This window comes from Electrophorus electricus, chromosome 18 (genome assembly GCF_041902795.1).
Source record: "Electrophorus electricus isolate QZ-2024a chromosome 18, ASM4190279v1, whole genome shotgun sequence".
In the NCBI taxonomy this organism is placed as follows: Eukaryota; Metazoa; Chordata; class Actinopteri; order Gymnotiformes; family Gymnotidae; genus Electrophorus; species Electrophorus electricus.
Window position 1 is genome coordinate 5,902,361 of NC_137514.1, and position 12,648 is coordinate 5,915,008.

The following is a 12,648-nucleotide window of genomic DNA, read 5'->3' on the forward strand; positions in this document are numbered from 1 at the left end:
CACACACGCTAGGCTTACCCATGACAGAGAGAGACACACACACACACACACGCTAGGCTTACCCATGACAGAGAGAGAGAGACACACACACACACACACGCTAGGCTTACCCATGACAGAGAGAGAGACACACACACACACACACACACACACACGCTAGGCTTACCCATGACAGAGAGAGAGACACACACACACACACGCTAGGCTTACCCATGACAGAGAGAGAGACACACACACACACACACACGCTAGGCTTACCCATGACAGAGAGAGAGACACACACACACACACACACGCTAGGCTTACCCATGACAGAGAGAGAGAGACACACACACACACACGCTAGGCTTACCCATGACAGAGAGACACACACACACACACACACACACGCTAGGCTTACCCATGACAGAGAGAGACACACACACACACACACGCTAGGCTTACCCATGACAGAGAGAGAGAGACACACACACACACACACGCTAGGCTTACCCATGACAGAGAGAGAGACACACACACACACACACACACACACACGCTAGGCTTACCCATGACAGAGAGAGAGACACACACACACACACGCTAGGCTTACCCATGACAGAGAGAGAGACACACACACACACACACACGCTAGGCTTACCCATGACAGAGAGAGAGACACACACACACACACACACGCTAGGCTTACCCATGACAGAGAGAGAGAGACACACACACACACACACGCTAGGCTTACCCATGACAGAGAGAGAGAGACACACACACACACACACACGCTAGGCTTACCCATGACAGAGAGAGAGAGACACACACACACACACACGCTAGGCTTACCCATGACAGAGAGAGACACACACACACACGCTAGGCTTACCCATGACAGAGAGACACACACACACACGCTAGGCTTACCCATGACAGAGAGACACACACACACGCTAGGCTTACCCATGACAGAGAGACACACACACACACACACACACACACACACACACACGCTAGGCTTACCCATGACAGAGACACACACACACACACACACGCTAGGCTTACCCATGACAGAGAGAGACACACACACACACACGCTGGGCTTACCCATCCTCCATGCCGGGCTGCAGGTACAGGTGAGCATGCACTGGCCTCAGTCTCTGGATCACATGGATACACAACCTCTGGAACATCTGGAAACCATACACAAATCAGACGTCAGCGAGTGTGTGTGTGTGTGTGTGTGTGTGTGTGTCTTAGCCCTCTGGATTTTCAGTGCACTCACCTGTCGTACAATCTGGTTTGGGCACTTGATCAAGATCTGCATTGGCCACCAATTATCATCTGCCATCCGATCCAGAAACCACTAGAGACAAGACCACACCAGGACAAGAAAGACGGCGTCATTTATTGTGTGCAACGCACTAAAGTAGAGCCCGACCCAGCAGGGCCAGAGCACAGTGGCCAGACCTGGGCCCCCACCACACTACAGCACCTTTGGTAAAACAAGGTGGTTTGTTTGTTTACTTCGCATGCTGCCTGGTTGGTTGTTTACCTCACTGTTTGTTACCTCACACGCACCTTGACTGTTAGTTTGTTTACCTCATTGTTTGTTTACCTCATTGTTTGTTTGTTTACCTCGCATGCTGCCTGGCTGTTGTTAAACTGTTTGGTGAGAAGCTCGATCCACTGCAGCATCGTGGGCTGTAAAAACAAGAAAAAAATATTTTAAAAGCGTAGCTCGCCACCTATTGGCCCAATATTTGATTCACATGAGCGGGTGAATTTCCGCTAACAGCTAACAGTGTAAACGCACTAGCAGGCACAGGTGATGGCGAAATCATTTGGACACAGCAGCACAGTGTTCCACTGACCAAATACTAACATCCACTATTGATGCTATCAAACCCAAATCAATACAAGCATCCCCCATTAGCTTTACACACTGTAATCAGCAGTGAAGGAATGTATAGTGTGCAGTATACAGTGTGTAGTTGCATAGTGTTTTATTCTGGCTGTTTAATGACTTGGTAGTGTAAAGTGTGCAATGTTTAGTGTATACGCTGGGTGTGCAAAATGTGTAGTGTGAAACAGTGTTATGCTGCGTGCAGCATGTATAGTGTTTAGTGTGACATGTGAAACATTGTGTTGTGTGTATTGTTGTGTGTAGGATGTAGCATGTAAGGTGTAGCATGTATAGGGTGTATTGTGAGGTGTGTAGCGTTTAGTGTAGTGTCTAGTGTGAAACACATACTTTAAGAGTGTAGGGTGAAACGCTGACTATTATACTGTGTGTCGTGACTTTGTCCTGTTGTGTGTGTGTGTGTGGGGGGGGGGTGTTTAGGGTGTAGTGACTTTGTCCCATTGTGTGTGTGGGGTGTTTAGGGTGTAGTGTGTGTGACAGTATGTTACCTTCTCTTTGGAGTGAATGAAGGTCTCCAGAACAAACGATGTGCTGAGCTACAATGAATGGATACAAAATAAATCTCCCATTATACAGCACAGAGACACGCACACACACACACACACACACACACACTTCCATTTATACAAACACAGTAATTGGGTTTTGGTTTTAGCTTTTACCTTGGCAGTCATGAGTGAAACAGCTTTGGGGTCAGGTAAAGTACTAGGGATACTGCTACACAGCTGCCACATAAACCTAAACAAACAAACAAACAAAAACAAACATATAGAAAAGAGGACTACTGAAGCCTGTTGAGTCATTGTGCGGGTAAGGTTAACAGATATTCTTGTGGTCTTAGAATAATCAGAACTTACCCAAAGTAAGTGTGCTCAAAAATGTTCTTGTCCTGTAGAAACTGCATATTGTCATGCCATATCCACTGTGAAAGAGAGAGAGAGAACCAGTCATTTGGTGTTGTGCTGCGTGATGAGTGTGTGAGTGTGCAGGCGCGCCGTTACCTCCAGTAGGTCAGGAGAAACATCAAAGCAGAAATCCTTCTCATTCTCCTCCTCAGGCTCCACCCTCTTATAGAACAACATGTAGGCACTGTGAGTCTGAGAGGGATGGATGGAAGGGAAAGAGGGGAATAAATATATTAGCGACTTATCTAAGAAATACCATCAAAAGAGACAAAGAAAGAGGTCCGTTATTGAAAATGTACTTTTTCAAAGGAGAAGTCCATGAACTTATCAGTCACTGAGTCATACGTCTTGGTCTGCAAAGAATAAAAGGAACAGATTAACAGAAACAGTTTTTTCTAGGTTCCTCTGAAACAAAGGCCAATAAGATAACATTACAGTCCCTCCTAGGCCTGAAGTGCCAAAGCCCAGTTAGGTGTTTTCCTTTGCACTGTTCCTGCTCCTGACCTGCACTACACCGCAGAGTGCTGTGGCCAGACCCACCCACACCGCAGAGTGCTGTGGCCAGACCCACCCACACCGCAGAGTGCTGTGGCCAGACCCACCCACACCGCAGAGTGCTGTGGCCAGACCCACCCACACCGCAGAGTGCTGTGGCCAGACCCACCCACACCGCAGAGTGCTGTGGCCAGACCCACCCACACCACAGAGTGCTGTGGCCAGACCCACCCACACCACAGAGTGCTGTGGCCAGACCCAGGTCCCTGTTCTTGGATGAAGGTGAAGGGAGTCTTGCTATACCGTCATCTCCCCTCCAAAACACTCGGACGCCAGCTGGGCAGAGTCAAAGGGCTTCACCTCCGCATCATTGAACAGGTACCTGAGACAGGAAGTGATGTCAGCATGACAGCAAAATTAATGTAGAAAATAATATTATTAAAATAACAGGAAATAACTGAAGCTGTTACAGGTAAACACAATCTAAAAGGAATGAATACTCCGAATACTAGACATAAAAAAATAAGGTTTGATTAAAGAAATAGTTCAACAGTTGATCCAGAAGTTTGTACCAACCCTTATATGGGTGATGGGCTAACATGGCTAACTAACCCACCCCCGATAACAGGTTCCTAAGCGGCGACTCCTCACCACTTGTTGTTGCGGTAGGCATGAGGGTTGACGATGTCCCTGATGAAGCTGTAGTAATGGCCCCCGTCCGCCGTGCCTGTGTGCACCGTCACCCCGATCAGGTCATACTCGTAGCTCTCCGCGGCCTGGCCTTCTCCGTCGTCACGGAAACCTGACGGGGAACAAAGCAGCCTCCACAATCATCAATTGCTTACATCAACCGAACCAACTAACTTCTAAAAGGGAGGGAAAAAAACACCCCCGAGAAAACAGAACGCCCTCTGCTGGGCTGCGGGTGAACTTCATGGGGATGGCACGTACCCTCCTTCCTGTCGCTCTTGGCCATGAGGAAGTCCTCAGTGTACGGCGTCATGTCGAGGCGCAACGGGAAAGAGAAGTGGGTGTTCACCTTCTCCTTCATCATCGTCACCATGTTGAAGGTGTAGCGCATGGTGTTGAAGCTCAGAATGCGTGGAAGCTTCTTGAAGCACGCCCTGCGGGACACGAGTGGGTGAAAAGCACGCCCTGCGGGACACGGGCGGGCGAAACGCACGCCCTGCGGGACACGGGCGGGCGAAACGCACGCCCTGCGGGACACGGGCGGGTGATGCCACGGACACAAAACACTTTTTGTATTTCATTTACACCACTAAACATCACTGAAATTCTTCTTAGGTTTGTCTTGAAAAATTCAAACGTTTAAGTCCATGAGTTTGCTAAAATGAGGCCCAGGCTCCATGCAGACCAGGAGGGGACATGCAGACCAGGAGGGGACATGCAGACCAGGAGGGGACATGCAGACGTACCGTTTCTCCGCACGCACTTTCTTCCCACATTGGGAGCAGGTGTACATGTTGTCTCCCTCCAAGGTGTCTTTGATCGTCACCTCATCCAGAGACTCCTATACACACACACACACACACACACACACACACACACACACACACGCGCACACACACGCGCACACACACGCGCACACACACGCGCACACACACGCGCACACACACGCGCACACACACGCGCACACACACGCGCACACACGCCAGTGAAGGTCAAGAGTGTTTTGTTTTTAATCTTTTAAGCATTAACATTGTTATTAATGAGATAAAGGAGTGGCTAGAGTAGTGCATTAGATCTCCATAAAAGATCTGTATTGGTGTGTGACTAAGTGTGTGTGCATGGGTGTCACTCACGTAGATGTTCTTCATGTCGGCTACCTGACACCTCACAGTGTAGAACTCCTCTGCTGTTTGACTCACATGGTCACAATCCTAGAGAGAGAGTCAGTTTACATAACACACAGAGACACACACACAGCCCCCTGCACCCACACACCAGGGTGGTGTGTGAGAGCGTGACAGTGTTCACTCACCAGTGAGACCACGTTGTTGGTGATGACTCCTCCAAACAGGGTCTTGACTGTGTTTTTCTGAAAGGAAAAGAAAGCAGTGAAGCGTGTGCATGCACCTCTGGAGAGGGGCCCCTGTTGCCCTGGAGACCAGACCCCCCACCCCCCACCCACAGTCTACTTCTCCAGGATCATCTGTACTGCAGCCATGTGGGTAAGCCCACCTCTACAGCTAAAGTGGGGAAAGGCAATAGATGTCTGCGCACACATGCGGACGCACGCACCAGTTCAGGGCTCATCTCCTCGATCTTGGTGATGAGGTCGGTGAAAAACTCCGTCATGTCCTTCTGCTCCCCTGTGTTGAGAGGCTGCTTGTCCATGGTGTAGGTCTTACAGAACGGCCGCGGGTTATATGCCTTCCTCTCGCTCTCCTACAGATGCACACACACACGCACAATACAAACAGGAATATATACACAGAGAAAAAAAAGAACCAAGACGTCAACATTTTTTCTGAGAGAGAAAAAAAATGAGAGACAGCAGTTGAAAACACCAGAAAACTACTATCAACACTGTGTGTGTGCGTGCGCGCGTCTTGTGCTGGTCTCACCATGAGATATGTGAACATCTTCTGTAGCTCCAGCAGTGTAGTCTTATGCTTGATGTCCTCTGAATACTGCACAAGAAGAGAGACAGAGAGAGTGATGTGCACGTGTGTGTGTGTGTGTGTGTGTGTGTGTGTGTGTGTGTGTGTGTGTGTGTGTGTGTGTGTGTGTGTATATATATATATATATATATATATATATATATATATATATATATATATATATATATATATACACACACACACACACACACACACACACACACACACACACACACACACACACACACACACACACACACACACACACACACACACACACTCACTTTAGCAGTGAAGACGGCCTGCCTGGCCTCTGGGATCATGTAGAGCTGTTGGATGGTTGAGGCCAGGTAACACGTGGCCCCCAGGTTGGTCAGCCCCACGAAGCGACACTCGGCCCTCACGTCATCGTGCGGCCAGTAGTCCCATTTATACGGCGCGTGGGAGGCTGGTTGTGTGTGTGTGTGAGAAGGAGGGAGGAGAGACAGACAGATTACACAGCAGTCAAAACAACTAAATTCTAGCTTTATGTTTAGGGTATATGTGCATGTATGTTTGCAGGCATACAGACACTTGTGTGTTTGCATTGTGTGCATGCTCGAAAGCTAATCACAGTATTCTTTTATCTACTCTCTCTGGTCTGGGCACACCTGACTCTGCAGGGCAGGGGTGTGTCCTACCTAGAGGGGCACGTGCATCATCTGGCCCTAGCATGCTCGCCTCAGGTGTGCCTCAGGTATCAGTGCTTGGACCTCTTCTCTTTTCCCTTTGTGCCCAACATCCTCAAATGGGCTTCTCCTACGCATTCTACCAGGATGACACCCGAGTCATTTTCTACACTCCCTCTGATCTCAGCATGCTCGTCTGGCTCCAGTCGGCCAGAGATGGTCTGACTCTTACACAACCTTCCCAAGTTCACCTGCCTGTCTGTACCTCAGAGTCTCTCACTGCTTTCACAGAGACTGCAGCAGACTTGAACAATCTATATCTGAGGTTTCCAATCTACAGGACTCGCCACCTCGAGACCTGTCGGGGAGTGTGTGAGAATGCCGCAAACACGCAAACATTTAAACGGCAGTCAAATTGTTCTGCCGGTGAACTTTAGCAGGAACGTCAGACTGGCGTCTCCGTGACTCTGCAGGCCACCCGTCCACATTGTGTTCACGGAAAAAGCAGTCTGATGGCAAGCAAAATTCAAGGGTAGGGAGAAGAGAAGAAATATTGTTACTTCTGTAAATAAAAAGAAAGGGGGCCTCTAACTCCACGAACAGAAGGTGGAAAATAACTACTGAACTACAGTCACTTCAGGGCACTAGAATAACCACCATTCCTTCACTTCTCTACAAAAATGAATACAATCCAGAGATAACAATATGTACCGTGTGTGTGTCCAACAGGCTCCAGCCTTATGTACTGGTGTAAGGATTATTTCCATGGAGACAACTAAGCATGACTTAAAGCGCGTCTCCTGAACGCTGTGTGTGTGTGTGTGTGTGTGTGTGTGTGTGTGTGTGTGTGTGTGTCCTTTACCCTGCATGTGCTGGGCCATGACCCAGCTGTGCAGCAGTCTGTAGTTCTCCACGGAGCCCTTCACCATCTCCACCAGCAGGTCGTAGGCGGCGCCGCGCGCGGCCTGGCTCTTGCACTTGGGCTGCTGGCGGTCCTTCAGGCTGGGCAGCAGGAAGAGCACGTCATGCACGTCCCGCAGGAACTCCTGGCCCTCGCGGCAGAACTTGAACGGGGGCTTGTGCTTCAGGACGCTGGTGGCCAAGCGCAGCAGGCCCGTCAGGCCATCGTCCTCCACCGCGCTGTCCTGCTGGTCCAGAATCTCACGGCTGGGGGGGGGGGGGAGAGAAAGCGTGCGTGAGAGAGGGAGGGAGAATATTTCAGTTACTACCAATATCTGAGCTTGGTGCATATATGCTCGTTTCATATGCTTCAGGTGAGTGTGCGTCACCTGCGGATGCAGTCTGCCAGGTGCCGGGCCAGAGCGTCCAGGTCGAGGAGTGTGGTCTGACTGGCGTCTTTAACGTGGATGTTATCAATGAGCTTACACAACAACCAGAAATACTCCTTACAGCCTGATCGCAACACAGCCTCCTCCTCATAGTCCTCCATCTGTACACACACACACACACACACACACACACACACACACACACACACACAGGATCGACCAACGTTTTGTGTTGTGCATATTATACAGTATCTACTATACAGTGTCTATTGTCGTGGGTCTACTGCAGAGTCTGTTATATTGTACACATTGCACTATACTGCATATATTTGTTCTGTGATGTACATTACGTGTGTTAACTACACTGTGCTGATCTTACATGCCGTGTAGTGATGTGACAACAGGAGCAATTTGCTTTAACATGTGCATGTGTACACATTATGCACTTCGCATAAACACTGGAGAGGCTTCTCTCACCATGTGGTTCTTGTTTAGATTTTCGGCATACAAAATGCCATTTCCCCATATTTCATGACATGTGACATCTAGCAGTCTCCTATACATGTGCTGACACTGGGTACTAGTTTCCAAGGCAACCAGCATCATTTGCTTAAGGCGCTAAGCGCAACTGCCGAAAGCAGGCCACATCCCAAAGCGCCCACTGAAGTCGTCCTCGGGTAACCTTTGTGAGCAACCGACACGCCATTGGACCTCTCAGCATTAGCGGACACGCATTAGGGGACGTGTCTGGCAACAAGACACCTAGGACACAGACGTGCACGAGCTGTTTGCAACATGCACGTGCAGGCTAGATGCTAACGAGGGCTGTCTAATGGTGTTTGAGCCCCAGTAGGGGCAAAGCTCCAACACTGAGATGCTCAGAGTTCTAGCAGCTTCAGGAATACTCAGAATAGCAGTGTGTAAACGTGTACATTAACAGCAGGAAGTGTGTGTCTGTACACTCCCAGTGAGAGGTGTGCATGAGTGAGTACGGGGTGTGTGTGTGTGTGAGTACTCACTCTAAGAGGTTTGAGCGCCTGGGCGTCTGGGAGGAATTTTAGCAGTGTGGAGGCGGCCAGTAGCAGGAAGGATCTGTTAATGGACTCTCCTCCCTCCAGACCCGACAGAGAGAGCTTATACAGACCACTGCAGGCCTCATGTCTCACCGCGGGCTAACAGGGGGCAGACAGGAGTTGCTTGATAAGTTAATAAAAATGATTAACAGTCGACTTTTCAAATGACTACAACCCCCCACCCCCACCAAAAAACCCCCCGATGGTCTCCAGCTGTGTGTGTATTCTATAGGGCAGATGTTCTCCAGCTGTGTGTGTATTCTATAGGGCAGATGTTCTCCAGCTGTGTGTGTGTGCTCTGCAGGAGCTGCTCCACCTCCTCTCTAGTTGTTATACCTCAGGGATGAGCAGGGTGAGTTTTCTCAGCCAGTCGTGCAGATGGTCACTGTCTGCCAGGCTGGACTTCACCACGGAGCAGCAGTGAGCCCAGCTCACCAACAACCACATGGAGTAGTGGGTCACTGCACGCGTGCACACACACATACACACCATCATTGCACACTTCTACAAAAGGGACACGGGATGGACGTTAAGGTCAGGAGATGAGTTCTTACCTTCATGACGAGACCGGTGATCTGACTGAGCCTTCAGCACTCTGGAAAACAGAAGAAACGGCATAGCAGCGAAATGCAAATTGTGGTTGTTGGTATTTTTCTTTTTTTTTATGTGTGTGTGTTCTCAGTGTTTGTGAGTGTGTGTACCTGTGTGCCAGGTTGTCATAAGTGTAGGCCACATTAATCAGTCGCTGGATGAGGTTGGTGCCCTGGACGAGACTGAGGAACACCTAAACACACACACACACACACACACACACACACACACACACACACACACACACGATGTGTGGCCAATCTCAGTCAGTAGCGCATAGTGATTGGCTGTGGTGGAAGCCGATGGTTTAATGTGGCAAGATACCTCGGTAAGCCGTGGTATGTGCAAGCCCTTCCCATGATCCCCGGTGCCCTTGCGGGACTTCCCAGGCCACGCCCTCTTGCGCTGCGTGTCCGTGAGGCCAGACCAGGCGAAGACGTCATGGTACGCCAGGTCCAGATCAGCCGGGTCCACCGCAAACTGGCATATGAGCTTCAGCAGACATGCCAGACAGTCCAGCAACCACTACCATTCACACGCACGCACGCACACACACACACACACACACAGAGGGAGGTTCAATAGAAAGAGAGAAAGCAAGTTTAAGCTCTCACAGATTTCTACCACAGTCCTGCGTGTGAGGGGGAGACTCACCACAGTCCAGAGTGTGAGGGGGAGACTCACCACAGTCCAGAGTGTGAGGGGGAGACTCACCACAGTCCAGAGTGTGAGGGGGAGACTCACCACAGTCCAGAGTGTGAGGGGGAGACTCACCACAGTCCAGAGTGTGAGGGGGAGACTCACCACAGTCCAGGACTCCTGCTCCTTGGGCTCCAGAATGGCAGAATTAAAAATCTCCAGGAGGAGCTGAAGACCTCCGGACGCCACAAACTACAGAGAGAGAGAGAGAGAGAGAGAGAGAGAGAGAGAGCGCGTGTGTCCCAGCACAACTAGAGTCACTCCAGCAAGACTAGAGAGTGTGAGCACGCAAGAACACATTTACATTTGTGAGAAAATATTGGTGGCTGTGGGTGTGTATGTGAGAGAGAGAGAGAGAGAGAGACATACCTTGCAGCTCCACGTGTTTTTACTGTTCTCAATCTGATCTTCACTGGAGTCATCTGAGTCTGGGTACAGGTCACTGTAACTCCCCTGACACACACATTTACAGCGTTTAGCTGACGCTTTTATCCAAAGCAAATTACAATTATGACTGAGTACAACTTGAGCAAATGAGGGTTAAGGGCCTTGCTCAGGGGCCCAACAGTGGCAGCTTTGGAGTGGTGGGGCTTGAACTAGCAACCTTCTGACCAAGTCAGGTACCTTAACCACTGAGCCCCCCCCACTCTCAGTACTGCATTTGTGCACACCACTGTAAGTGTGTATTGTGAACTCGTCCGTGCAGGCACACGTGAGTGTATGTGAGCATCTCTGAGACAGTGCATTCTGTGTGTTTACCGTTGAGACCATTTTCATTTTCTGCAGATTTGTGTGTGCGTTTGTGTATACCGTATACGCACTGTATTCTACAGCTCTGTGTGCGCGTGCGTATACACCGTTGACACTCTGTATTCTGCAGGTGTGTGTGTGTGTGTGTGTGTGTGTGTGTGTATACCGTTGACTCTCTGTGTATTCGCCGGTTTGGTTTGCCCAAGGCTTCTATAATCTCTAGAGCGTACAGCAGCTTATGAGGAGACTTTATCCTTAACAGATCCTTCCAGCCAAGGCCATCAGAGCCCTGAAAACACACACACACACTCCCCTTAAGCAAGAAATTACAGAAGATATATGGACATATATGGAGAGATGTGCACTACTTGCTGACTGGGACTCTTCTGGACAAAACTGCTGATTTTCGTGAGTCTGTGGCAAAAACCTCTAACTAAACTAAAGTTGTAAGATCATACGACTGACCGCGTCTTCCGAGATGTTCTGGAAGGCCTGGAGCATGCTGGGACATGTAGGCAGAAGCATGAGCAGCTCCCACACGCGTCGAGAGAGGTTCTCCGCGTGCAGGTGCAGATCCTCACACCGTGCGCTCTACACGCACGCATGCACACACACACACACACACACGCACGCGCGCTTTAATATAAACTCAATTCCAGCGCTCCAACCGAACCACCACATGCAACAGAATCATCCCTCGTTAGAGTTTTGTTACCTGGGCAACGTGCGGTGGCGCCTTGGAGCAGGCGAGCATCTCGAGCAGGTCAAAGAGCGTGGTGAGGTGCGGCTCGCGCAGCAGGAGCAGCATGGGGATGTGCTCCTTCTGCGGTGGGGGCAGGCAGGAGGCGGGCAGCTGGACGCCCTCTGCCTTACGCTCCCGCCGGGGGGCGCCCAGGGACACAAACACCATCTATTGGGGGGGGGGCGAAGACAAGAAGAAGGGAGGAGGGTGAGGAACTGGTCTGAGGAAGACGCGGTAGAACGCATAGGGCCTGCGAGCTCCCTCCTGATTGGTTAATCCGGCCAACCTGGGTGAAACGGAGCCCAGGACAAACCAAGGCCGTCCTCCCTGTCAGAGACGCGCTCTCAGCGAGTGCTATTAGGACGTAGCTTCGGCTCTTCCGACGGGTTCACCCGTGGAGAGAACAAGCGGCACGGACTAAGCATTGGTCCGGAGGCGACTCCAGAGCTGCTTTCGATCCGGAACTTAGGCGGCCTTTCCGTTTCCGTGCAGAGGGGCGGAGCCCCACCCGCCGGCCCTTCTGGTGCCGACCCCGGATGCTCGCTAGCGAGGTGGCTGGTACTGACGCACCACTGAGGAAGCAAGTAGCCCGCTGCGCCTATGCGGCTAGCTGGCGAGATTCAGGCGCTTCAGCCGTGGGGAGCGGCGCCTGGCTTGTTTACCACAAGCACCATGGCTGATGATGCGAATATCAGCCACGAGACAGACGCCAGGCTCACACTTGAGCGGCCACTTGTCAGCCGGAGCGGTCGGAGTGTCGACTCGGTCGCATTTCTCAAATTTTTAAGGTTTGGCGAACGGAATTATGGGATTGCTATTTGTGAGGAGATGTGCGAGGCAGCCTTCAAAATTGCGAAATTGCAAAGTAAGAGCACTTAAAAGTAAGACCGTTTAAAAGGCAGC

General features: G+C 50.5%; 1 protein-coding gene across 1 annotated transcript in view; it reads right to left on the reverse strand.

Annotated features, from left to right (window-relative positions):
• The window catches only part of usp34 (ubiquitin specific peptidase 34), a 45,747-nt gene that overhangs the window by 14,982 nt on the left and 18,117 nt on the right, over positions 1-12,648 (reverse strand). The window contains exons 28-56 of the mRNA XM_081700698.1: positions 11,719-11,913; positions 11,469-11,594; positions 11,170-11,292; positions 10,623-10,706; positions 10,359-10,445; positions 9,879-10,079; positions 9,665-9,747; positions 9,518-9,558; positions 9,300-9,424; positions 8,910-9,062; positions 7,891-8,051; positions 7,464-7,768; positions 6,218-6,381; positions 5,898-5,963; positions 5,572-5,718; positions 5,312-5,368; positions 5,133-5,210; positions 4,746-4,840; positions 4,261-4,433; positions 3,961-4,111; positions 3,613-3,691; positions 3,114-3,167; positions 2,911-3,006; positions 2,767-2,831; positions 2,572-2,647; positions 2,398-2,445; positions 1,624-1,689; positions 1,271-1,351; positions 1,093-1,178 (exon numbers count right to left, since the gene is read on the reverse strand). Of these exons, the coding sequence (XP_081556824.1) occupies positions 1,093-1,178; positions 1,271-1,351; positions 1,624-1,689; positions 2,398-2,445; positions 2,572-2,647; positions 2,767-2,831; positions 2,911-3,006; positions 3,114-3,167; positions 3,613-3,691; positions 3,961-4,111; positions 4,261-4,433; positions 4,746-4,840; positions 5,133-5,210; positions 5,312-5,368; positions 5,572-5,718; positions 5,898-5,963; positions 6,218-6,381; positions 7,464-7,768; positions 7,891-8,051; positions 8,910-9,062; positions 9,300-9,424; positions 9,518-9,558; positions 9,665-9,747; positions 9,879-10,079; positions 10,359-10,445; positions 10,623-10,706; positions 11,170-11,292; positions 11,469-11,594; positions 11,719-11,913 (3,266 nt within the window). The remainder of the gene's footprint in view (positions 1-1,092; positions 1,179-1,270; positions 1,352-1,623; positions 1,690-2,397; positions 2,446-2,571; positions 2,648-2,766; positions 2,832-2,910; positions 3,007-3,113; positions 3,168-3,612; positions 3,692-3,960; positions 4,112-4,260; positions 4,434-4,745; positions 4,841-5,132; positions 5,211-5,311; positions 5,369-5,571; positions 5,719-5,897; positions 5,964-6,217; positions 6,382-7,463; positions 7,769-7,890; positions 8,052-8,909; positions 9,063-9,299; positions 9,425-9,517; positions 9,559-9,664; positions 9,748-9,878; positions 10,080-10,358; positions 10,446-10,622; positions 10,707-11,169; positions 11,293-11,468; positions 11,595-11,718; positions 11,914-12,648) is intronic.